The following is a 26,302-nucleotide window of genomic DNA, read 5'->3' as shown; positions in this document are numbered from 1 at the left end:
TGCTACGTTGGGGGCTATGCCTGCGGCACGTACACCGCGTTTGGGGTTGCACATGTCTCATGAATATAATTAGTACGTTTTTACATTTGTCAATGTTCACCAGACAAACGCTCCCTCCTTCTGCAACATGACAATCCGAAAAAACGGTCTTTCACCAACTCCCCCAATTCCAAACGACTCTCTCTCTCTCTCTCTCTCTCTATCTCTCTATCTAAGTTTACTATTAAAAACCAAATATATTCTACTAGTATATTATTTTCCTGGAATTCAATTAGAGGAAGATTTCAAGGTAGTTGATCTTCTTCTCTCTCTCTTTCTCTCTCTTCCTTTGACTCTCTCTCTCTCTTTCATCAAAACCCAGTTTCTCATGGTCTTCAACTTCATTTCTTCTCATCTGATTACCCTTGTTTAGATTTTTAAACATGAAGTGCTTTCATTTCTCTAATGGAGAAAGAAAAGAAGATGAAGATGGTGTAATTTCTAGGGTTTCTAAAATATCATGGGCTCGTTCACTTAGTGTTGCTTCAAGTAGTTTAGATGTTAGGCGTTCTGAGTTTGATTCTGATCATTCAAGAGACCTTTCTGATTCTGCTGCTTTTCATGATTATTTGTCTCAAAGAAGGTCTAATGATCTTCGTGTATTTAAATTTTCTGAGTTGAGATCGGCTACTAGAGGGTTTAGTCGAGCTTTGATGATTGGGGAAGGTGGGTTTGGTTGTGTTTATAGAGGTGTTGTTAGGGTTTCAGATGATCATTCTGATCCTAAGATTGATGTTGCTATTAAGCAGTTGAATCGAAATGGATTGCAGGCAAGATCTTCCTCTACCCTTTTCAATTTTGTTCTTATTTCATTATCAGGATAGACAATATTTTATAGGAAAGAGAAAGCTGAATTTCAAAGAAGATGAAGAAGAAACTAGCTAAGATGTACTTATTGATTTGTCTGCTGTTTCTTCATTTAGCTGCATGGGTTTGTCATAGAATTTCAACTCCTATCACACAACAAGAACTTGACATCCCTTTTCACTTCCCTGTATAGCCTGTATTCCAATTAGAGATTCAGGAATTGATTAGAGATTGCTCAATTTTCTATAGAATTTTAAAACCGAAGGCCCCTTAATTAGCTAATTACAACCCCCATTCCTTTAAAATAGGAAACTTGGTACTTAAAGAATTTGGTTGTAGTTGATCTTATAGCTTAGCTTGAGGATCTTAACTGGGGGGATACTAAAATCTGGATTCTATCATTCACTGCTTCTTCATGATATACTTACTGTTTTGAGCGCCGAGATAGCTGTTTTGAGAGGGCATTCTCATGCAACCATTATGATCCAACTAGTGTCTTCTCTTCTCTTAGTTTTGACAGATATGCTTACAAGATTAATACTTTATATATGTTTTATTGTGGCATACTGGCATACTTGGTTAGATGTATAGCCTTGTGCTGTTTATCTAATGGTTACCCTACTGTTTTTACGTTCTAGTATTCAGGGGCACAAGGAATGGATTACAGAGGTGAATTTCTTAGGTGTGGTTAACCATCCGAACCTTGTAAAATTAGTCGGTTATTGTGCAGAAGATGATGAAAGGGGTATTCAACGACTCCTGGTATACGAACTCATGCAAAATAAAAGTTTGGAGGACCATCTACTTGCTCGGGTGCAATCACCTCTGTCATGGACAATGAGATTACACATTGCCCTTGGTGCGGCCCGTGGTTTGGCATACCTTCATGAGGAAATGGATTTTCAGGTAACTCTCCCCCTTTGACTCAATAACCTTATTCATGAAAAACACGTTCAATTATTTGCTCATAATTGATTTATCATTTGGAAAAAGGAAAAAAAAACTAGTTCGTAATTCGTTATGTTGGTAACTCGCTGGAGCTGCCAAGTTTAGACATGGCCACATGGGCATGATGGATATAGCTACACTAAATTGATAGTGTCTAAACTTCTTGTAAACTATGAATTATGTTTAGTTATCTGTGATAGCGTGATCATGAAGGGCATTGTGACAGCTTACTTACCAAAGACAGAATGTTGGAATATTTTTCTTGGTTCCTTGTTTTTTATTCTTTGAACCTGATTAGTTTCTGTGAAATTGTTCAACTGTTTTACACTGGGAGACACATGAAATTTGTGGTGGTTCTCTTTGTTATTTTTTGAGCTAGTAGGAGTTTTGATCTACATCTTTGTAGAAAAGGGTATGTAAGCAGTTTATGCATAACTAGCTTTTTTGTTAGTGTCTAACTTCCCAATGATGCTCTTAATGATGCAGTTAATATTTCGGGATTTCAAAACATCAAATATTCTATTGGATGAGGAATTCAATGCAAAACTTTCTGATTTTGGGTTAGCCAGGCAAGGACCAACTGAAGGACTTGGTCATGTTTCAACATCAGTAAGTTTTAACTGATGTCAAATGTAATACTTAGTAGATTGACACCAACCTCTGTTCTTGAAGATTGTTTATAAAACATTTGAAGTGATTCAGTGCGGTTTTGCATTGTTATCGAACCACCAGGGAGGTGTAGGCGGGCTAGGAGCTCAGCCTACAAAAAACATTGGTGACCAAGATACCTTTATTTCCGTATTCAGGAACTAATCAGCCCCTTCATTATTTACCATTTTGCAATACAGAACTCTCATTATAACTATTTGTGCAGGTTGTGGGAACGGTAGGCTATGCAGCACCAGAGTATGTTCAAACTGGTAGACTGACTGCTAAGAGTGATGTCTGGAGCTTCGGGGTGGTTCTGTATGAGCTCGTAACAGGTAGACGCTCCGTGGACCGAAATTTACCTAAGAGTGAGCAGAAGCTTTTGGAATGGGTCAAGCCCTATGTATCAGGCTCGAAGAAATTTTACCTGATTATGGACCCACGACTTGAAGGAGAATATTGCTTAAGATCAGCTCGTAAATTTGTCTCTCTTGCTAACAAGTGCCTCAGGAAGCAACCTAAATCCCGGCCAAAGATGAGTGAGGTGGTTGAAATTCTGGGGCAAATCATTAAGGAGACATCTTCATCAGATGAGGGGGTACCACAGCCTGTTAAAGACAATGACAACGCGAAGGAAAATGAAGACCCATTGGTGGAATCTGAGTTAGCAAAACAAAGTAGCAGCTTTCGGAAAAGAGTATCTGATTTCAGAGAGAAGGTGTGCTTAAGAAACAGAACAAGTGGGAAGCTAGATTGGAGAAATTGGGCACCAGTAGTAAGGACATGGTGATTATCAATTACCTTGTGGAGATGAGAGAGAAGTCTGTTCCTCCCTCACATTTTATGTCATCAACAAGTATATGTTTCGTTCGCAATGTCTTTTATTATTTTACAGTCTCAAGCTTGTGAAGCTTGGTTTGTCGCTCAGGCTTAATTCAGCATCTGGTATAAGCCATTCAGTGAGCTAAAGATTTCGTCTCATGAAACTGAAATACAGTAGTACCTAATGGTTTTAGATGAAGTTCATCCTCATTGAAGTCTACCAAATTGGGGATAAGATAAATCTAGCATTGCGTAACAATTTGGGGAGGTATAATATATATGTTTTCTCCCAGTTGTTTTATACGAAAAAGTCATTTGTAAATGTAGTATGGAAAAGGTCGCAAATTAATTTGCTTTTTTATGTATTGCAATTGATATTTGTTGAACATAAACTGTCATATATTGCAATTAAATTTCTTTTTGTGGTAACATCATTACAATTTTCTCCCGTTCAATTTTTTAGATGAATGCCTAGTGAGAAGCTTTCAAAATAGTAAAGGTGAGTTGTGCGGACAATCGTGGTATAGTTTAACCAATAGACACATAGTTTTTTTTTTTATGAGATAGACACATCAGAGTTGAGTCTTTAAAGAGACTGAATCTGTTATGTAACTGCAAAATTGTCATCTATTGTCTACATTTAGAGGTGACTCGAGGATAGATTCTCATAAATTAAGCATGTTCTTATCAATACATACATGTTTTTCTTCCACTGTTTGAATAATCAAGACCTGGAAAGTTACCGACATCATAGTGTATATTATTTCTTTCTCTTGCATGAGGATCTTAGCTAGTCAGCCAACTATGTTCACTTCTGCCATAACTCTGGAGCGGCTACCAATCTAGGCTGCTAGAATGTATAGTTTTCTCGGAGGTCCACGTTTGAAGTGCCAAAGCTTGCCGAGCTGCTCGTAGGAAGGGGGCGGCATCTATTTCTCTTTCTTTCGAATAGGCACAGAAAAAGTCGATGTCCCAGACTTGTCTATAACTAAACAGCAATTTGTTCCGGCTCAGATTCAGTGAGTAGAGGGCTCTTCTGGAATTCATTTCTGAGCTGCCCACAAGCTGCATTTGCATCAAGGCCACGTGTTTGTCGGATGCTTACAGTCACTTTACGAGACTCTAGTGCAGCTGCAAAAGCAAGTACCTGCACATACCACCCCCAAACAGTATAAATCTTTAGCGAATATTACCAAGATTCAGCGGAGTCGATAATTGTACTTCGCATGCCATGTATATGGTACTTTATATGCTTACTTAATTGTCATGCTAAGAAAGACCCTGGAACACGAATTTAAAACCAAAACAACAATGCATTATGGAGGATCTAAGAATTGCTCCTGACCCCAAAAGATCTCTCTGTAGAGCAGACAAACTTAGGTCTCCAATACCATTGCATGAGACGATGCACAAAGAGAAGATTTTGGGCAAAAATAGATGGAGGGCTGAGTCCCAGGTGTCCATGTGCACATCAACACAGCAACTTATCTCTTAAAAATGGGAGAAAGTAAGTAACACCACTCATTGGTGAAACATAAACTTACTGTTTTCTTGTATGGACGGCGGTACTCTGTGTCCTCTATTGGATTGAAAGGAATTAGGTTTACATGATAACCACTTCCCCATGCCCGAAGTAGTTCTGCAAGTTCTATTGCGTGCTCAACAGCATCGTTAACTCCAGCTGCAAGAAAGTTTTAATACTACCTTAAGGTCTATAGTCTATATCCTTCTCATATAAATGAAAAGGCAATTGAATCTTCAGCTCACCTAGAAGTGTGTACTCAAACGACACTCTTCGACCAGTTTCTAGGAAGTAGTCCTTGCAATCCTTCATAATTGCCTCCAGAGGGTAGGCTTTTGCACTAGGTACAATTTGTTCCCGGATTTTCTGATTTGGGGCATGTAAGCTAATGGCAAGAGAAAGAAGCAGAATTTTCAGATAATAAATTGAGGTAGAAGTAAATCAGTAATAAATCAGGGGACCAGATGTTTATTCGGTGTTTGATGTCATTTAAGAGGACAGCTCGTGATTTGGCCTCTTTATAACAATGCCGATCACAACTTAAAAACCTGATAAATAGTGGAGAACCTCACAAAAGTTCAAAGTAGGGCTGGGCATAGTTTGCATGTGAGTGAGATTTTGACACTACACATCCTAGCCCAACACTTTGTTTCTAAAATTTTGGATCAAAACATGGTATTTTTCTAGACGAAGAAAGATCGGGTCGGACTGTTAATGACATAATATTTATAATATCCAGCAGTCAAATCCAGATTTATTCACTTCTTGAACCAAAATGAGGCTTGCATACCTGACGGCCAACGTTGATTGGAGCTTGTGTGATGCCAACTTTTTAATAGTGTTAGGGACTCCCACAGTGGAAATTGTGATCATTCTTTGTCCAATTTGTATATCCTTCAAAAAAATTAAGAGAATCTTTAGATGTTGAAGACTCCAGATTAGAGAAACTACAAAATGTGCAATAACTAAAAACAGCATGAAAGAGAGCATGTTTTAAAACAATTAAGTGACTCGACTATGCGCGGTCTTCAAGAAGAAAATATGTTACATATTAAGTACACAAATTTTAAGCTAAAGAGATAATCTAGTACAGCTCCTAAACTCCTGCCTGGTTCAACATATCAAAGTTTATTATTTAGCTACAAATGACTCATGAGCCGTAAGGACTTGTGTCTTTAGTAAGTACTAAGTAATCATTCAGACTTTCCAACGGAAGTACGAAACCTTGATGAAAATCTTCAGATGGATAATAAGGCAAAGATTAGACCATTGGAAAATAGCTATCTCTGCAGTGTAGGCAGACATGGAATTGACTTTTTTCAGCAAATACTATGATACATTTGTTTTAATTCACATCTACAAACTGGTTGTCTATTGGTCAGGTTCGAAAACATAATTACCAGGTAACGTGAATAAAGCATGCTGGTTTAAGGACATTGCATGTAATCAAGATTCAAAAATGAAAGAAGAAAGATAGAACATATGTGCTGAAGGCGATTAATTGGAAAGTTAATTGAAACAATGATCTGATACAGCGGGAACCAACTCTGGCACAGCCATGTAACATTTTCTATAATGCATTCCATGCAACCTTCAAACTAGTGGGTAAAGCTATTTATTACCGGCGTGCACTCTTATTGTCCTACTATGCATACCAGCAGTTACACGTACAGAAGTTTAAATTTTTGGTGGATTAAGAGATCAACCTTATTTAAGCACCGGTGTGCTTCTAAAACTGCCTTTAGGTTCAACATCGGCTCACCCATCCCCATAAAGACAACATTTGAAACCCTTTGTTTGAAGAGATCCTCTATAGCTAATACCTGCATAAGAAAATCAGCATGTTTTACATAGAGCGAAAGCAATTGACATGAAGTTATGGTTATAAAAAGGGATGGAAGTTCATGCCTGCTCAATAATTTCATGTCGCTGAAGGTTCCTCAAGTACCCTCCTTTCCCAGTAGCACAAAATGAGCAGCGCAATGGACAACCCACCTGGTCATAGTAACCAAACGGATATAGGGTCAAATGTTTACAATAAAAACTGTATCAATCAAACCATTTAACATCTTTCAAGGTACAAAGTTGGAGCAGTATTTGCAGATTCTCTATATAGATAGTGTTCAAATTGAGGGGATTAGTATTTAAGAGTAAGTCCTACCTGCGACGAGACACAGGCAGTAAGACGGCAAGAACCTTTATCATCTTGAGCTGGTATACCGACAGTTTCAATCAGTCTGTTATCGTTCAGTTTTATCAGTATCTGCAAGAACGGCGAAATGAAAATACAAGGTTAAAGAATTTAATTTGCAAGAGTCATTACATACAAGCTAATAAAGCCACCCTAGCCTTGGCCAAAAAAACTAGTTAAGAGAGAAAACTTTGAACTTATCTTATTCAAACAAAACCATAACTCGAGAAAGTTCATCACTTTCTCATTTCGCAAGCATTGAAACCAAACAGTTACCACAGAAATCTCATCATTGCATAAATTCTGAGAACGTGAATCCTACTTACCCAACTAAATCATTCTACTAATGACCTAAATAAGCAAAATTGAACTGAAAGTAAAATAGCAAACAAACCTTAATAGTGCCATCAGCTGCCGTGACAACTTGGTGCAAAGGCGATCTTCCAACTTTCCATCCAGCTTCCTGAAGATCACTCCTGAATGCCTGTGGCACTGTTCAATCATAAATCCAGTAACTTCTCAAAAAATTCACATGAATGGGGAAAAAAATGAGGAAAATTCTTCAAATTAGGTTACTAAAGAATGAGGAGAGAGAGTGATTCGACTACTTACAGTGACTAAAATCTTGGATTTCTTTGACCTTATTCTTGTAAATAAGTTGATGAAGTTGTTTTCCTCTATACTTTTGCTGTTAAATCAAACTTCAAGTTACTAAATTTTTGTTTATGAATGGAGAAAATCTAGAAGCAAGAAAAAAGGTTTTTCTGATTTTAATCTTCATTTACCTGGCCAAAGTCGGTAGCAAGTTCTTGAAGGTCGACCTCAGACATGCCTAGAAGGACATGGGAGTCAATATGAGGAGTTCTAAGAGTGGTAGTGGGAGTTGAAGATGAGGACGGGATGGTGACGGAGGTGGTGGCGCTAGCGGCGGCTATGGACATAGAACGTGACCGGACTGCTCGTGCCAGCGACGGAGCTGACCATATTTGCTGCAGCAACGCCATTTTCCTGCTCTCTCTCTCTCTCTCTCTCTCTCTCTCTAAAATTCGACCGATGAAGATAAACCCCACGAAAAATATCTGCTTCTGGGTTGTGGGCTAGGTTTTGGCTAAAACGATTTAGGGGGTCAGAATCGGGATTGAGTTTCTTACCGGTTCACGTTTTCTGTTAGCATGGATTCCTGGAACCCAATTCCTGGAACCAACTTGTTATGCCAGTCCGGGATAGAACAATGAAAGCTGCCTGAAATGAAATCTCGAGTGGATTCAGACCGCAACTCAGATTCAGATTTGATTTGGGTAAAAACAAGTACCAACTAACGTGGTGTCTGTTTTTTTCATCATTGTCCATGTATGATTGGTGTCGCTCTAATTCAATTACATTTATATTCGACGTACATACGAGTTTATGGTACTCCTATATAGCTAGGGAAAATGTCTAGAGTCTAGTGTCACAGTTTTTCTTTCTCATTAACTACCTGTGGTACTCCTCCATGTCTCTTCTTTAGTGTTAAAAACTTAAGATTGTTCATCTTATATCCTATTTCCACAAATTATGAAATGAACCATCAACAATATAGCGAATCGTATATGTTAGCCAAAATAGTATCAACTATACATGAATCTAGAAAACTTTGAGCATAACACGTGTTTAGCTCCTCCGGTCTTCGTTTTTGTTTAACACCACTTTGCTTCTGATGCAAAAAAAAAAAAAGATACAGCTACCAGCCTACCCTGATTCTCCTTCCGTATCATCTACTTGTATAGGGAATTTGCAGATGGTCGCGGGTAAGAAGTTGTAACTTTTCGATTAGGCGATCCATTTTCACCTCTTCTATGATGATTTCTGTTTCCGTTTCTTGTATGAGATTGATGATTTGGGTTGCGATTGTTTTGACTGCCTTTTGTATTCTCTTTGGAGTCCTGAAGTTGTTCTAACGTAGCCACAACCTCGCCCATGCTTGGTCTGAACTTGGGATCCGGCGATAGACATAGTACAGCAAGGCTAGCTGCCTTCAATGCTACTGCCTGTGTGTATTGACCTTCAAGTCGAGTATCTATAATATGTAAGATTTTACGTTTACTGGACAGGTAAGGTTTGGCCCATTCAACCAGATTGTGTTCTCCATTGGGTCGGTTCTTATCCACTGCTCGCCGGCCAGATAACATCTCTAAGAGAACTACTCCGAAGCTGTAAATGTCGCTTCTAGCAGTTAAGTGACCTTCACAAAGAGAGGACAAAATATCTCAGTAACGGAAGCCATTGTCGATAAAACTCCGTAAGTTCACTTTTCTGGCAAAGAAGGGTATGAAGATAACGAGTCAATACCTGTCGCAAGGTACTCGGGAGCAGCATATCCATAGGTTCCCATGATCCTAGTAGAGACATGGCTTTTATCACCAGTTGGACCATCTTTTGCTAATCCAAAATCCGAAAGCTTGGCATTGTACTCCTGTGACAGTTAATAATCCATAGATTGTTAGAAGTGTCAAATCACAAAACCAACTTGCAGGAAGTCGGTACCTAGAAGGTGATACATATATGTGTAAATATATGGGGAGTTGCATACCGAATCAAGCAAAATATTAGAAGTTTTGAAGTCCCGATATATAACTTGTGTTGCAGCACAGTGAAGAAAGGCAAGACCTTTTGCAGCTCCGAGGGCAACCTTCATGCGAAGGTTCCAAGACAGTGGCTGGAAATAGGAGCCCCCTGCACGGAAACAACGGCTCCTATTCATCAATGACAAAGACCCAAAATCGCACTGACCAGTTACTAAAGCGAGATAAGTCATTAAGTGATAATATGAAACTATCGGAGGAACTCACTCCTGAATAGATGATTTTCCAGACTCCCACGTGACATAAACTCGTAAACAAGAAGTCGGTGTTCATCCTCTAAACAGTATCCAATCAACTTAACAAGATTAGGATGGTATAGCTGCCCCAAGTAGTTGATTTCTGCCTACAATTTCAAAAAAAATACACAAAAGATTAAGTTTATCATCAAATGATTAGAAGAACACTAAATCTAAGAAGTAGTTCACGATGCCCGAATATTCAGAAGATAACATTTGATTTTAATAAATTGGAGAATGGAACTTACCAACCATTCTCTGTGGCCTTGAAGACCCTCTTGGTTGAGCCTTTTAACAGCAATGACAATCCCAGTGCCAGGTTTTGCAGCTGTAAAAGTATGCTCATCGATCCATCCCTTGAAAACAGACCCAAATCCACCTTCGCCTAACACACTATCGGGACGAAAGTTCCTTGTGGCATTTTTCAAATCAGAAAAGCTGAAGCTCTTTAAATTGGGAGACTGAAGAATCTCGCCCTCTGTACGAGGAATGGAAGCAAATGATGCCTTACTACTTGAACTACTCAAGTCATTTCCATCCCTACTAACATATTTTGAGTTCGTCGCTGTACAATACAATCAAACATTAGTAAATTCCACTTAGGAAGGCTAAATCAGACAGAAATTCCATTTTCAAATCTACTAACAAATTAATGAATCGCCACAAAAACTATAAGTAACAGAGAAATAGTCCATAATATGAATGAATGACCAGCTAACTTATACCCCAAGACTCAAACTCAAAAGTTTTATGAGAAAATCAAGTTTAAAGTGATCTTCAAAATCAGATTGTTGTTTAGATACACAGAAATAGATTCTTCATCTGCAGAATTATTAGCAATCAAAGACTACCCATACCCATAGGAAGAACAAAAAAGCAGCTGAGAGATTTAAAAATGAAGATGAAACATTTCCAAAGAAAACCCATATTAGACAGAGCTAAACAAGGAGAACTGGAATCAAAGCTAAAAGAGATGAAACTTTACAAAATCAAACATCTTGATATATTGAACTTAACAATAGGTAAAGAGAACTAGTAGAATTTCAGTACCTGTATGAGATGGACTAACGTCCTTGATTTGAATACTACAGCAACTACCCATGGAGTCAAAAAATTGTAAAACCCTCTTTCAGTTTCAAAATTGGTATTACCCTCTTCCTCCTTTCTTCAAAAACCTCTGCTCCTCCAGAGCCAAGAAGAAACAGAAAAGGAGGGTTCTTCGAGAGAGAGAGAGAGAGAGAGAGAGAGAGAGAGAGATTCTTCTTTGGGACTTCTTCCTTTGTCTTGTAGAACAGTGAGAACAGGAAAATGGGTATGAGGGTGTGAAACCAATACTCTTTTTGTTCAAAGTTAGGCTGTCATCTGCAAAAAGTCTATTTGACTTCTTACTACAAAATTGAAAATTTTGACTCTTCCAGATAATACAAAATCATACCCATATAATATAATCAGAGACGGATTCAATACTGATTTTCAGTATTTGGTTAAATGAATTAAAAAAAGATGATGAAGAGAGAGAGAGAGATGAAAAACTAGTAAGAAATTTCAGAGGGTCTTGTTCTACAAGGACTGCTAATTAGATTCTTCCTGGAAGCTTAAACAGAGACCAAATTAGAGCAGTTTGACCTGACCATTCTCTGAAACCAGAGAGAAGAAAGAGAGAGAGAGTGGTTTTGTGGGGTGGTGTGAATGTGGAGGTGAAGCTTCTTCTTCTTATCCTGTTTTTTTTTTTTATCCTGTGTGGTCATGAGAGACTGGTGGCTCTTCTTTCTTTTTCTAAAGGACAACTTGGAAGAGAGAGAGAGAGAGAGAGAGAGAGAGAGAGAGAGAGAGAGAGACTAAAGAGAAGGTGGTAGTTAGTTGGTGGATTGCTGTTAATGTCTCTAAAAAAGTAAAATCTACCAGAATTGTTCATGAATCCAACCTTATTAACAACTTGAACATAAATTAGATTACTATGTTTAATATCTAGTGTATTTATAATTTAATACTCCATTTAACTCACATTTTTTTTGTTGACAGACATTTGTTTTTGTTGCAACCATTTAAACCACATAGTATGCAATAATGCAAGAAAATTAAATATTCATGAAATCCATAGATTAGGTGGTAGTACGTATATCTTTACTATTTATTTACCAAGGATAGTTCACCATCTCTCATAAAAAAAGAAAGGATAGTTCACCATGGAATCTTATTGTTTTCTTTGTTGAAAGATCAAATCTTATTGTTGGAAAAACCAACTACGATTACTACTCTTTTTTTTACTACACTGCCAAATGCTTACTTTTCCAAACATTCAAGTACTAATTTGAATTTTATTCATTGTATCGGGTTTAACAGGGTAGTCACAATTTTACTGTAATCATTGTTTAATTGTGGAAGTGCTAATGTAGTGATCTAAGTTTTTCAAAACACAAAATCAATAAACTATATATATATATATATATATATATATATATATATATATATCACGGGCAACGGGACTAGTGGCTTTCTAAGTTTCATCTCTTTCGTTGTCGAAGAAATGAGTTGAATTGAGTCGGAGCCAGTTTAACAGCTACTTGTAATATTTGGATGGTGAGACAATAGATCAAAGAATATAATCCTTCACTGTAGCATGATAATTAAATAAAAATTTCCTAAGATGAGATTAAAGAGTGCTTTTTTTTTGTTTTTGAAAGACTAAAGAGTGTTATTTCTACCCAGAAAATTTTTTGTACAAATGTCACTCAATTCATGGTCGAAGTTAAAACAGAAAAATACCTTGCTTTTGGGAAAATTGACTATTCGTCTTTGCTCCCCACCGGATGACTAGAATCCTCCTTGGTACCTTTAACAAAAAAAAAAAAAAAGAATCCTCCTTGGTATATCACAGCAGACAGACCACATCTTCTTTTTCTAAATATTGATCATATTGTGGAATATATAAATGGGTTATTTTCCAAGTAGCTCCCAACTTTATGACCAGCTTCCTGCCTAACCCCTTACTTTATAAAAAATACTCAGATGACCTCCTTTTTAAGTTACCGTTATAATTTCGTTGACTAGTCATCACCTCTCTCTCTCTTCCATCTCATCACCTCTCTCTGCCACCTCATCTTCTTGCCACCTCATTGTCATCACCTTCAAACATTTAAAAAAATCTCTCTAAACAAAAAAAATATTAAATTCCCCTCTCCTCTCTCTCTCTAAATACTCCGGCGAAGGGGTTTCACCGGAGTATTTAGAGAGAGAGAGAGGGAAAGGAGAGAAGAAATAAATAAAAAAATTATTTTTTTAGAGAAAGAGTGAGGAGAGATGAAATTATTATTATTATTTTTTTTATGTTTGAAGGTCGGTCAGAAAATTGGTCGGCCGACGACCTTCGCCAGTAAAGACGATGAGGTGGTGAGAAGATGAGTGGCAGAGAGAGGTCATGAGATGGAGGAGAGAAAGGTGATGACTAGTTAACGGAGTTATAACGGTAACTGAAAAAGAGGATCATCTGGGTATTTTTGATGAAGTAGGGGGCTAGGCAGGAAGTTGATCATAAAATTGAGAGTTATTTGAGAAATAACACTATATTAATTTGGTGAAAAGAAAAAGTCAAATGTCAAAAGTCATCGAGTCTTTTTTTTTATGAAATAAGTCATTGAGTCGTACAACACTGGATGGCCCACCTTTTGGATGGGCTAAGCTTTTAGTTTCCTCCCCAATGAAAAGGGTTAATCTTCTTTTGATGTGTAAAAATGACCAACTCACTAAAATGATCTCATAAAAATGATAAATTAACCCAAATGAGTTCCTAAAAATGACAAATTTTATCAAAACTTCCCATAAAGATGATTAACTTCCAAAAAAATCCTCCTAAACATTTTTTGTCACATTTTTTTAGGACATGTATCTTGATTTCTGAATTTACCCTTCCTTAGTCAGTTTTTTTATTTGTCACAACAAGGTCGCCTTTCACCCATTTTCTTCCACCACCACCATACTATCATCTGATGTCCGCCATTGTCACTTTATCTCTCCGTCGTTCTCTTCTTTAAAGAAAAAAAATGAAATTTAAACTACTTAGGGATGTCTTCACTCGACTAGATATGATTATATCTTTATATTCCAAGAGATTCACTATTTTTTTTTTTTTTTGTTGAAAAGAAATACATTAATATAAAGAGAGTATTACAACTAACTACGAAAGAAATTAAAATTACAGTACATAAAGAAGTAAAACAAAATAACAGAATTTAAGAAGTGCACAAAATATCTTCGATTTGTCGAACAGTCTTCATTCTGTAGCTTGCTAAGCTGGCAGCTCTTCTTTAGAATGATATAATACGTGCTCTTGAGATTCCGTCTGATTGATTTAAAGATGAAACTTTTTCCTAGCTTCCTGTAACACTTGAGATGGATTAAGCATACATCTAAAATTTCTTGAAGAAATAGAGATGTTTGCAAGATGGAATCAAACAATGATTCCTGGGTATCCCGCCAGTATTCTCCATATAAAGAGACCATCTATTCGAATTCTACAAAGTAGAAACCTGTCAGATACCTGGAAATTGGGATCGCCGTCATAGCCCGAGTATAAATACCCCGCTACTTCGACAAATGCACGCAATAAAATTGCGAATAAGGGTGGAAGTGAACATGTTACGGAGCTTCGTTTAAGAGTTAAATCTATATGAAAATCAACGACAAAAGTAATTAACAAAAAGGGAGCTGGAAGATAAACGATATAAGCTGCATGACTTAGATGGAGAATTATATTCGAAATATGATGTCGACCGGGGTCAAATGGAAAGTTGAGATGTATTCTATTTGTCATTCGGCTGATCCAAAGGCCAAAGTGGCCAGCTACTATTCGATTAGTGATTCTAGAATGATTACGGATAATGATGGATGAAACTAACAAGGAAACTCGATCAAAACGATCGCAAGTAGATTGACTATATGCTAACATGATGTAACGAAGGTTAGTGTTGTGAACTATGAATGCATAAAGGTTCAGCATGACCGGACGACCGGCTGAATTGAACTCAGGACTGTAGTGTCTCATACCACATAGAGGGAAACAAAAGAAAATGACAGGTAGATTTGAAGAGAGATCAAGGTTAGATGCCAAAAAATCGAGAGAGAAGTACATGCAGAAGTGAGAATCGAGTTAAAACAAACAACCACTAAGAGATTACTAGAAGCAAAACAGATTTTAAAAGTAGTAAACCAAAGGGGCTCACAAGTGGGAACCACCAATTGAAAACCAGGATCCTAAGAACAGTAAACCAGACAAGTCAAGTAGGCATGCAAATAATACCACTAAAGGACTAAAACTATGAAACTAGGGGTTAATAGAATACTCCCCTGTTTGATGAGGTCGATTGAGAGATCAATGCTTTCTGTTAACTCCATTATAGATTGAAAGAGGCTGGTGACCCATGTATCCTATACTCTGACAGAACCGAGCCATCACTGATCTAAAAGATTCAAAACACTTTCATCTTTTTTGATCTGCTAACACACCAGATTTAGATTTGTTGATGGAGCGAGTCCGAGTGCTTCCGATTTCAGAACTGGTTGGGTATTCTAGAAGAAGTGAGATAAGAACGGATTTGGATTTCTAGGTTGATTTGGAGTAGATTTGGTATGATTTAAGTTAGATTTGGTCTGATCTAGGTTAGATTTTGGCTGATTTGGGGTTTAATCTTTGTGATTCAGTGGTTTGATTTGGATTTTGGGTGACTTGTGGATGAAGTTAGGGCTTGTGGTCGAGATTCACTATAGTTGCACAATACATTCTCTTTTAATCATCATCTTCGTATGTTTATCTTCAATTTGAAAATTCTCCAAGTTAATAACGATATTTTATGTTATTTCCTTCTTTCGGTGAGTTTCTAATCAAAATAACGTTTGGATCTGTTGACAAAGAAGGCTATAGAGACAACATGGACTATCATAATAATCTGTTTTATGTGTTTTTTTTTTTGTTTTAAGACATCCGGAAAAAATCAATTAGTCTAAGAATAATGGTAAACCCAAGAAGATCAAAACCCCCATAACATGTTGCGAGATAAAAATCTAAACCTAGAAGTAAAATCTAAATTGAGTTATTTTTTAATCCCAAACAGTTCGTGTAGTTTGGAGTTTCCTCCCCAAACTGACACATATTCTAATTTTAAAAAGGCAAGTGTTAAAGAGATAATGGTGGAAATAAAGGGATGGTATTGAAGATGAAGATGTGATGGCGGAGATGCAAATATGAAAAAAAAGAAAAGAAAGAAAGGAGAAAAACTAGTTTAAAGGGCCAATTTAGAAAATGGTCATATTTGGGTATCATTTTGGTGAGTTAGTCATTTATTGGGGGCAAAATGAAACTAACCCAAAGGAGAGGTCATGAAACCCGAGGGTTACAACGAGTGTTATGACGTAATATCTTCAGTCAGGGCTTACGTAGCAGTACCACCACATGTGAATATGTGATTGGAATCCCCACCTTCTCCTCCTACCCCTCTCTTCTTCATAATCAATGCTCCAAAGTCCACCACCCTTTCTTCAAGGACATTCAAACCTAATTATTAAAGTCAAATGTCCCTACTTGACCGATCCATCCATCACTTTTTACCCTAATCAAATTGGTCATAACCCCCCACATCCTGTTGACTTCTATCCTAACTTTTCTTCATTTATTAATGTTTTAAAAACAGGAAACTATTTTTTTTAGAGTTAATTCCTATATGGCCCCCTACTTTGTGACCAGCTTCCTTTATGGCCCCCTTTTTTTTCGTAAATTCAAATATGGCCCCCTATTTTCAAGTAAATGTCATTACTGCCCTTCTAATTTTAAATTTAAAACATTTAAAAAATATTATTTCCACCTCACTCTTCTCTCTCTCTCCACCTCATCTCTCTCTACAACTCACCCATCTCTCTCTCTCCAATTCACATCTCTATCTTTCCAACTCACCTCTCTCTCTTCCAACTCACCTCTCTCTCTCTATCCAACTCACCTTCATCTTCCCCGAATAAGGTCGCCGGCCGGAAAATTTTCCGGCCGGCGACCTCAAAAAAAAAAAAAAAAAAAAAAAATTCCTCTCATCTCTCTCTCTCTCTAAAAGCTCCGGCGAAGGGGGTTTCCCTTCGCCGGAGCTCGTGAACAGACCAGATCTGGTCTGTTCACGAGCAGACCATTAGAGGTCTGCTCGTGAACAGACCGCGACCTCTAATGGTCTGCTCGTAAACAGACCAGATCTGGTCTGTTCACGAGCTCCGGCGAAGGGAAACCCCCTTCGCCGGAGCTTTTAGAGAGAGAGAGAGATGAGAGGAATTTTTTTTTTTTTTTTTTTTTAGGTCGCCGGCCGGAAAATTTTCCGGCCGGCGACCTTAATCGGGGAAGATGAAGGTGAGTTGGATAGAGAGAGAGAGGTGAGTTGGAAGAGAGAGAGGTGAGTTGGAAAGATAGAGAGGTGAATTGGAGAGAGAAAGATGGGTGAGTTGTAGAGAGAGATGGGTGAGTTGTAGAGAGAGATGAGGTGGAGAGAGAGAGAGGGGTGAGGTGGAAATAATGTTTTTTAAATGTTTTAAATTTAAAATTAAGAAGGGTAGTAATGACATTTACTTGAAAATAGGGGGCCATATTTGAATTTACGAAAAAAAGGGGGCCATAAAGGAAGCTGGTCACAAAGTAGGGGGCCATATAGGAATTAACTCTTTTTTTTAACTCTAATAACATCAGCTCATGTTTATATTTTTAAAAGAATCACATCAAAGTTCAACAAAAAAAAAAATAAAAAAAATAAAAAGAATCACATCAAGGGAAATTAGCTTAAACTAGGAATCCTAATAACACAATATTATATACCATATGTTCTCTAATCCAATGCAAATTTAAATGATTCATGAATAATTGAAATCCTACAAGCACCAACAAAGGGTTGTCTAAGAAAGGTTCATCAACTACATTTTTTCTCCAGGTAATTTTAAATGCACTCACCATTTTTGCGATATGCATTCACATCAAAGGTTTTCTTCTTTAGTCAAGTTAAAGGAGATTGAGTGCGTAAAACAAAAATGGTGAGTGCGTTTAGCTTCTTCTTTTAGCACAAAGACCACCCACAATTTACTATATAAAATCTGAATAGACTTTCCGAGTCCATATATACTAGAAGGTTAATCAAATGATTTCTATGAGCCATCAGACACAATCAAAAGGCTCACTTGCTATTCTTTTTTCAGACTGAAATAAACAGTTAAATAATGTAGATCATCTGCTATTTTGTATGACTAAACAAAAAAAAACGGCTTTAGCACCACTTGATAATCAAAAGAGCCCACAAACTTTTGTCTCCAGTCTCCACTACCACCACAGGAAAAAAAAAAAGAAAAGAACAAGTAAGCCAACTAAATTCTCTCCATGGGTCTATCCTTGGAGAATTCGTCCACTATGAGGGTTGGAGTGTGGGGCTTCAATTTTCATTTCTCCATACACCTCTAAAGAGTCAATGTACAAATGCCAGGTTACTCTACTCAATTAAGACCAGGTTCTCAAAATTTAGGAGTCCAATTAGTGATCAATGGGTGCTAAAATTTCACCAATATTTCATTTTAACTTTCCAAAACCAGTTGCACATTTAATTCAAGCAGATGAACCCATTTTCCAGCAAAAATCTCAAATAGTAGAACATGACTATAGATAATTACACTCAAAACAAAACTATTCAAAGGAAATTAAAGTACTAAACCAATTTTGATAATAAGCTGCCGAGGTGCAGTGGCCGTGACTTAAAACTTAATACCAACCGATTTTACCCGACTTTGTCTCTTTAGCTAAATGATACATGAGCTAGATTTAAAGACATTAGAAAATGCCTCTTTTACATACTAGAAAACCTCTCAAGTTCTAAAGGAAATCAAAGAGAAAGATAATTTGTTTTTTTTTTTAATAATTTGATTAAATTAAGATGGAAAAAAAAATGGGGGGAGTACAAGGAGGCCAGAGAGGCAAAAAAGAAAAGAAAGAGGAAGGGGAAACACTGAGGCAACATTAAAGAGAAAACATAAAAGCCTCCCAACTCTCCACCATGCTAACAAAAGAGATGGTTTTAGCCCAGCACATCTTTCTACTCCAATGATAAATAAGGCATTTAGCAGAGAAGAAAATCTTATGAGCCGAGGGAACTTTCTCTCGAAAGATGGCGTCATTTCGACAGGACCAAATTGCCCAGACCATGGCCTTAGGAATTAAGTTGAGGATGGCCTTCTTCATGGGGCTGCCTTTAATCCCTTTCCACGACAGCAGGAGAGACTCGACCGAGTTTGGGAAAACCCAATTTATGTCCATGCTTTTGATGAACTTAATCCAAGCCTCGAAAGATACTGTACAAAAGATAAACAGATTAGATGCCGATTCTTCAGCGCCGCCGCAAAGAGGACATCTGTTAGGGGTCGTGAGGCCTATTTTCCTTAGAAAATCGATCGTTGGTACTTTCCCGAGCACCGTAGCTCACAGGAACACAATCACTCTCAAGGGGATATCATTCTTCCAAATATCAGCAAAAACGTTGGAAGGATAGGTGATGCCCTGATGTAACAGGGAGTAAGTGGCCTTAACTGATAAATCTAAAAAAAGAGGGGAAATCCAGGCTCTAGAGTCGTCCTGATCCGAGATAACCGCCTGGTTAAGGGACTCCAAAAGGTCGTTGGCATCCTAGCTCCCAAACATACAAATGTCGTCTCAGCTCCAAGATCTAAGATCCAGAAGAGGAATCAAAAAAACTCGTGAACTGACCCTTCCTTAGAAATCGACAAGTTAAATATGGAAGAGTAACACTCCTTGAGGGGGGCATCCTTAAGCCAACTGTCATGCCAAAACCTGGTATGCCACACCGAGGTACCATACGACCCTTTTGGGGTATTGGAAATCCACCCAAATTCCGCTTCACCACATTTGTCAACAATTATCTTCCTCCATAATTGATTTTTTCTAGGCCGAACCTCCACATCCACTTAGATAACAAAGCATCATTCATGACTCTCAAACTCTTAATCCCTAAACCCGCCTTGAAAAATCGGTTTGACACCCATTCCCATGCCACCCAATGAATTCTCTTGGAATTTTCATCATTATCCCAAAAGAAATCCCTAAATTTCTTCTCCACCGCTCCAATGACAGACACGGGCATAGAGAAAAGAGAAAGAAAATATATAGGGAGGGCAGAGAGGACTGCTTTGACTAGAGTGAGTTTACCTCCTCGGGATAAAAGCCTGGCCTTCCACGAGGACAGTTGATGTGACACTAAAATGTCACATTTGGAGAGCCTAACTTAGACTAATTATTCCTTTTCGAGTGTTATCAATAATATTTTATGTGTTTTTCATGTTAGGTACCTATTTTGGAGTTAAGCATGTGATTCGGAATAAAAGGAGCGAATTATCACTATCATTTCATGTACCGAAAATGAGAGAAAAAGACTTCAAGCAAATCAAATAAAGAGTATAGTCAATGACGAGTCCGACGGTGAAAACGGTATTCAATTCGGAGTTCGGACGGGGAAGATGTGGAAGAAAGAAGTCCGAGGGTATTCTAGTCCTTTGTAAGAATTTGAAGATGTAGAGACAAGGATGGAGGCACTCTCTTGGTTTCTAAATCAAAGCCCAAAACCAAGTCCAAGCCCAAGAAATATTAAGAGAAGAAGAATTGGGTAGAGATTTTATAGGCACCCATTTGTGGTCTAAAGACTTAGTCAAGTTTGACTAAGTCTAGGGTTTGACTCAAGTTAGAGTAAGGGGTCAATGGCTACTATTCATCTTCTTCTTCATTCATCTTCTAGCTTGGGGAGGAAAGGAGAGAGAAAAAGAGGCAAGAGGCTAGGGTTTTTGTTCTTGGAGTTTAAGAGCTTGAGAGAGACAACAAGAGAGGAAGGAGAAGGAGGTGCCGGCCAAGCTCGGCCAAAGCTTGGCCGGCTCGGGCTGGAGCTGTAGCACGGCAGGAGCATGAGCAAGCCGGCACGGGAAGCTTCCACGGGACCAGCAGCAGACCGGTAGCAACAGCACACAGCAGCAACTATGAAGGTCGCGTCCACGGGATTAGCAGCTCGGGATCCGGCACTAGGGACGCATCTGCAGCTCGGGACGCCTTCACGGACGCGACTGCAAGCATGGGATGCACGGACGGGACGCGGCTGCGGGCACGGGAAGCTTCCATGGGAGCTGCTGGCCGGAATTTTTCTTTCTTGGCCGGAAGTTCTTTTTGCCGGATTTCTAGGGTTTCCGGCCACTTTCTTGGCCGGAAACCTTAGGGCTTTTACTCCCCATCATCTTGGCTACCTTCCCACATGGTTTGATTTGATTTTGGGTTACAAATTTCTAGAGAGAGAAAGCTAGGGTTAGCTTTAATGGAGGTTGTGTTCTAAATGGAGAAGATGATGGTGGTCGCTATGGGAACCCAGAATTTGCTAAGGGGAGATCGGTTGCACCTTAAAGACTCATATTTTCCGACGATCTTAGCCTCGAACCACATCGAAAAAGGGGGATTCTCTCACCATTTCCTTTCCATTTCTTATTCAATCACCATGTTTAGCTCACTTTAGTTTGTCGATTATATGCGATGAAATGTGATGAATTCGTGACTATGTTTAATATGATTTGATGTTTTGATTATAAATTGATGTTCATTTATTTCGATTATCGTTTTGATCGTATTTTCATGTGTCTTGTCAAGCACTTCGCATAGTTAATAGACGAAACGAAGTATTCGATATCGATCGTAGTCTAAGTCATAATTTCATGTGTCTTGTCATGCACTTCACATAGTTAGGCGACTAGACGACACTTTCGATGACTCGGGATTAACCGATTTAGACGTTTGTTTGACTAAGTATGATCTCCGGATATACATAGTACTTAGAGACATCTACTTTAGGAGTCGAATATCGATTGTACCTCGACACATCAAATCGGACTACACATAGTCGTAGGTTTATCATTATGGATTCCCGGACTTCGACACCTCTCTCACTTATTTGTTGCCCGAATCGAGTCTTACCGTCTCCCGACTCTTGTTTCTCCGACTCTTCTCTCGAATCTCTCTCGCCTATTTACTTTGTTGTTTAGTTTAGTTTTACTCGTTTTCTTCTCTTATTACTTATTCAATCTAAAACCCCTATTTATCTTTGTTTCCTTTCCTTTTTAGTCTAAGTTAGTGAGTGACTCGTAGACCGGTGGGCTAGACTCTCCCGATAACCGGACTACCAACCTATCCTTGGATCGACTCCGGTTTTACCGGTTACTACTTGATACCTCCGCTTGGGTGTGCAACCTTTTCGGGTGCATCAACAGTCTCTTGGACACTTTCTCCACGACCAGATCCCACAAATGTTTCGATCTATAACCGTGGCCAAGGGGAAGACCCAAATAAGAAGTAGGGAGAGAGAATTTGTCACACCCAAAGGAGGAAGCCAATAAGTCTAAAAGAGGAACCGAACCCACTTCAATAACTTTGCTTTTGCTAAAATTCACCTTCAAACCCGAGGTAGCTTCGAACCAGATAAGAGTGTCCTTAAGTTTGATGATCTGCCCAACTTCATCTTTGATAAAAAAACAGAGTATCGTCAGTGAACTGAAGATGAGAAACCACTGTTCCTCCTTCTGAAGCTTTAAAGCCGTCGAACCATCCAAGGGTTTCTCCTTTCAAAATCATGCAACTCAGGACTTCAGCCACAAGGAGGAACATGAGAGGGGACAGGGGTCTCCCTGACGAAGGCCTCTGGAATTAAGGAAAACCGAAGTGGTTGTACCATTGATGATAGCAGAGAAAGAGACAGAGGAGATACAGTTAAAAATCCAAATCCTCCATTTCCTGTTAAACCTCATTTTAACCATAACCGAATATAAGAAATCCCAACTAATCTTGTCATACGCCTTTTCTAAATCAACTTTAACTAAAAGACAAGTAGATTTGCTTTTGATTCTCGAATCCAGCAGTTCATTGGCGATAAGGACTCCATTTAGGATTTGCCTGCCTTCGATGAACGCTCCCTGATGGGCCTAAAAGGTTACCCTAAATAGGTCTCCACCCGCAAGTATACGGGCGTCAAGTAATAACCCGGTAAGACCGGGATCGATCCACGAAGACAGGAAGGTAATAAGAATATCGAGAAAGTCTAGCCCACCGGTTTAGGTGTCAACCACTAACTCAGACTAAAATGAAAAGATGATAATTGGGATTTTGATTGGTTTATAATAAATAAACAAATAAAACGATCTAATCTAAAAGTGAGAGGTGAGAGTGATTCGGGAAAAATGGTCGAGCAAGAATCGAATGAGGAGGATACTTCGATCCACAAAGTCGATAGTGACTAGTACTAATGATCTATAAGCATGAAAAGTTAGTTAACTTCACCCATTTACTTGGATGGGTCAACGAACTTTTGGTTTAACTCAGATTCCAGTCCATGAACGGTCTAAAAATCCGGAAGATTTTATCATTAAAAGCAATAAAACTCTTGTCACATCAAAACATGTATCACGAGTATCCGACTACAAAAGCTAGCTAGACATGGTGGAGCACATAATAAACGAGAAGAAAATAAAGAAAGACATGAGTTAAGGTGAAAATCTCCCTATTTCGGTGATGGCGCAAGACTAAGATCGACGGGAAATATAAGTGTTCAAGTGCTGTCGATCTCCCTGTAACAGAATGCAGAGGTCCCCTTAACAGTGTATAATAGGTGTCCTCTCAGCAGAATTTGACCTCCCCTTAACAGAGTGTCATCTTCTTCCTCTCAAACCAAATCCACCATGAAAGCTTTCTCTCTCTAGATATATTAACTCAAAAACTCAATCAAACACAAAGATAATCAAGGCAATAGGTTCCTAAGTAATAACCCTAAGGTTTCCGGCCAAAGATTATTGCCGGAAAACCCTTGAAAGCTCCGGTTAGTAGCAAAAACCCTAGATCCAACCAAGCACTGCCGGCCGGTTTCCCGAGCTGTTGACGATGTAAACTCGTGCTGATGAGGGAAACCGAGCTGTTGAGTTGCTGTCCCGAGCTACTCCAATGGAGAACCCGAGCTGCTGTCCCGTGTGGCTGGTGGGTTTCCGACGAGCTGGTTCCTAAGAATCCCGAGTTTGAAATCCCGACCAGCAACTTCTCCTAGCTTGAAGACGAGCTGCTGTTGTCCTCTCTGTTCGCCGGCGTCTCGAGCTGTTAAAGGAATCCCGAGCAGCTCTTCCCGTGTCGAGCTCAGCCGTGCCGGCCAAGGCTTTGGCAACTACCTTTTTTGTCCTCCTCTTTCCCCCTTTCTCTCTCTCCGTTCTAAACCCTAATTTATAAAGGAGAAGATGAAGACCCCCCCAATCAGCCTTATTCTCTCTTTTTTTTTTTTAGTCTTTCTCTACTAAATTGAAACCCTTGACTTGACTTGACTTGACTTTGACTACTTAATTAGTCTTTGACTTGAATTGAGGTGCTCATAAAATGTCTCTTTGGTCTTCCTCCTTGGACCCTTGGAATTTGGGTTTTGAGTTCCATTTAGAAATCAAGGGGTGCCTTCATAATTGTCTCTACTTCATCTAATTTTCAGAAAAGACAAAAATGACCCTCAACTTCCTTCTTCCATAACTTTTTCGTCCGAACTCCGATTCGACTTCCGTTTTCGCCGCCGGATTCACCATCGACTCCACTTGCCACTTATCCTCTGATCTCTGCCAAAATTACCAAAATACCCCTGGTCTCTCTTTCCTTCCGGTCTCTTCCACACGAGATAAAAAAGTGATAAATGCTCCGTTTTATTCCGAATGAAGCGTCAAACTCCAAATAAGCTTCATAACAAGAAAAATACATAAATTATTAGAAATAAAACCCGAAACGAACTAACTCATCCGAATTAAGTGATCTCAATGTGGTATTTTAACGCCACATCACTCCCTAATTGGGAGAGATGATAGAATAAAGGCATTGCTTTAGCCTATTAGCTAGCACCTTAGGAAGAATCTTATAAGGGCCGCCCACCAGACTGATAGGTCTATAATCGTTCAGAGATTCTGAAGTTTCTTTCTTAGGAATCAACACTAAAAATGTTTGATTGAGTCTCCAATCAAGACTGGCCGGCGACCAAAAGGAGTGAAACAACTTCAACAAATCAGTACCAATGAAATCCCAACATTTGGTGTAGAAGTTAATGGAAAAACCATCAGGCCCGGGAGCTTTGTCTTTGGCTAAGTCCTTGATAGCTTGCAGAACCTCATCCTCTGTAAATTCTTTCTCTAACTCCTTAGCTTGGGTGGATGAAATGGAGGGGAGCTCCAGTCCTTCGACCCCAGGCCTCCAAAAAGCAGGTTCAAAATATAAAGAAGAAAAATGGGAAACTACCTTGGCCTTGATCTCCTCTTCTTCAATAATAAACTCATCCCCCGTCTTGATAGCAGCGATCCTATTGGATCTCTTCCTACAGTTGATGATGCTATGAAAATATCTGGAATTCCTGTCCCCAGCTTCGAGCCACTTAACTCTTGATTTCTGTCTCAAGCTAATTTCCTCGAGGCTAAGAAGCTTCTCCAAGTCAGAACGAAGAGAAGCACGATGAAACCTTTCTGAATCGTTCAATTCCCTTGTTTCCTCAATGACGTCCAAGGATTGAATCTCAGATTGGATTCAATTGATATCCTCTTGCTGAATTCTGAATTTCTCATTTGACCAAGGTTTCAATTTGTCTTTGAGATGATTCAGCTTGGACCATAGAGAAGCATCCCTATCCATCTCGTCCCACCATTCCTTGACTTTGGGCAGAAAATCCCCATCCAAGAGCCAAATATCCTCGAATCTGAATGAAGGGTTTCCCTTCCTAATGAATTCAGATTTAAGGAGAATTGGAGCGTGGTCCGACACATACTTAGGAAGAATAATTTGAGAGACAGAGGGATAATGCTCCTCCCACTTCATGTCAATGAGAAACCGATCTAAACGACTCATGGAGGGGATAGATTGGTTAATGGACCAGGTGAACGCCATACCATTCCCAGGGAGGTCAATGAGGAGGTTGTTGTTAATCCATTCGTCGAAGCGTTTCATTTTGCTGGTGATGTTCTGTTTATTCATTTTCTCATTAGCAAACCGAGTCACATTAAAATCCCCCCCAATACACCAAGGGAGATTCCATCTAGCTCTAACAGAGTCAAGCTCTATCCAGAATTCCTCCCTAAGGTTATGAATGCAAGGTCCATACACGGAAGAAGCGGTCCATTCAAATCCATCAAGAACATTACAAACTTTGATCGAAACAGAAAATCTACCCACTATCACATCCTTAAAAACAAAATAAAGGGGATCCCACATACAAAGAATCCCACTCGCGGATCCATTGGCAGGGAGAAATCTCCAGTCCACATTACAATGACCCCAGAGACCCGACACAAAATTACTAGTGACAACTTCCTTCTTGGTTTCTTGCAGAAAACAAAATTTGCCTTCAATTCAAGGCGCAACTTCCTAACT

General features: G+C 38.9%; 3 protein-coding genes across 3 annotated transcripts; 1 reads left to right on the top strand and 2 right to left on the bottom strand.

The window, feature by feature from the left end:
- On the top strand, positions 1-3,693 carry LOC147566679 (Protein kinase superfamily protein). Its single transcript, XM_086653185.1, has 4 exons — positions 1-809; positions 1,492-1,752; positions 2,281-2,403; positions 2,669-3,693. Exons 1-4 carry the CDS (start codon positions 423-425, stop codon positions 3,230-3,232), a joined length of 1,335 nt encoding a protein of 444 aa, XP_086509311.1. The 5' UTR covers positions 1-422; the 3' UTR covers positions 3,233-3,693.
- Positions 3,694-3,911: 218 nt separating this feature from the next.
- LOC147566678 (Radical SAM superfamily protein) lies at positions 3,912-8,262 on the bottom strand. Its single transcript, XM_086653186.1, has 10 exons — positions 7,763-8,262; positions 7,590-7,665; positions 7,372-7,469; positions 6,948-7,049; positions 6,695-6,781; positions 6,493-6,609; positions 5,577-5,680; positions 5,032-5,171; positions 4,809-4,945; positions 3,912-4,411 (listed from the first exon to the last, which is right to left on the bottom strand). Exons 1-10 carry the CDS (start codon positions 7,979-7,981, stop codon positions 4,253-4,255), a joined length of 1,239 nt encoding a protein of 412 aa, XP_086509312.1. The 5' UTR covers positions 7,982-8,262; the 3' UTR covers positions 3,912-4,252.
- A 275-nt stretch (positions 8,263-8,537) lies between these two features.
- On the bottom strand, positions 8,538-11,804 carry LOC147566677 (putative serine/threonine-protein kinase PBL11). Its single transcript, XM_086653187.1, has 6 exons — positions 10,885-11,804; positions 10,083-10,399; positions 9,806-9,941; positions 9,547-9,689; positions 9,306-9,429; positions 8,538-9,198 (listed from the first exon to the last, which is right to left on the bottom strand). The coding sequence occupies exons 1-6, from the start codon at positions 10,934-10,936 to the stop codon at positions 8,732-8,734; spliced, it is 1,239 nt and encodes a 412-aa protein (XP_086509313.1). The 5' UTR covers positions 10,937-11,804; the 3' UTR covers positions 8,538-8,731.
- Positions 11,805-26,302: the final 14,498 nt, after the last annotated feature.

The sequence above is a fragment of the Eschscholzia californica genome, unplaced genomic scaffold (assembly GCF_041429995.1).
Source record: "Eschscholzia californica isolate CP2 unplaced genomic scaffold, dmEscCali1.0.p SCAF_1, whole genome shotgun sequence".
NCBI classification, from domain to species: Eukaryota; Viridiplantae; Streptophyta; class Magnoliopsida; order Ranunculales; family Papaveraceae; genus Eschscholzia; species Eschscholzia californica.
This window is presented reverse-complemented; position numbering and strand designations above follow the sequence as displayed.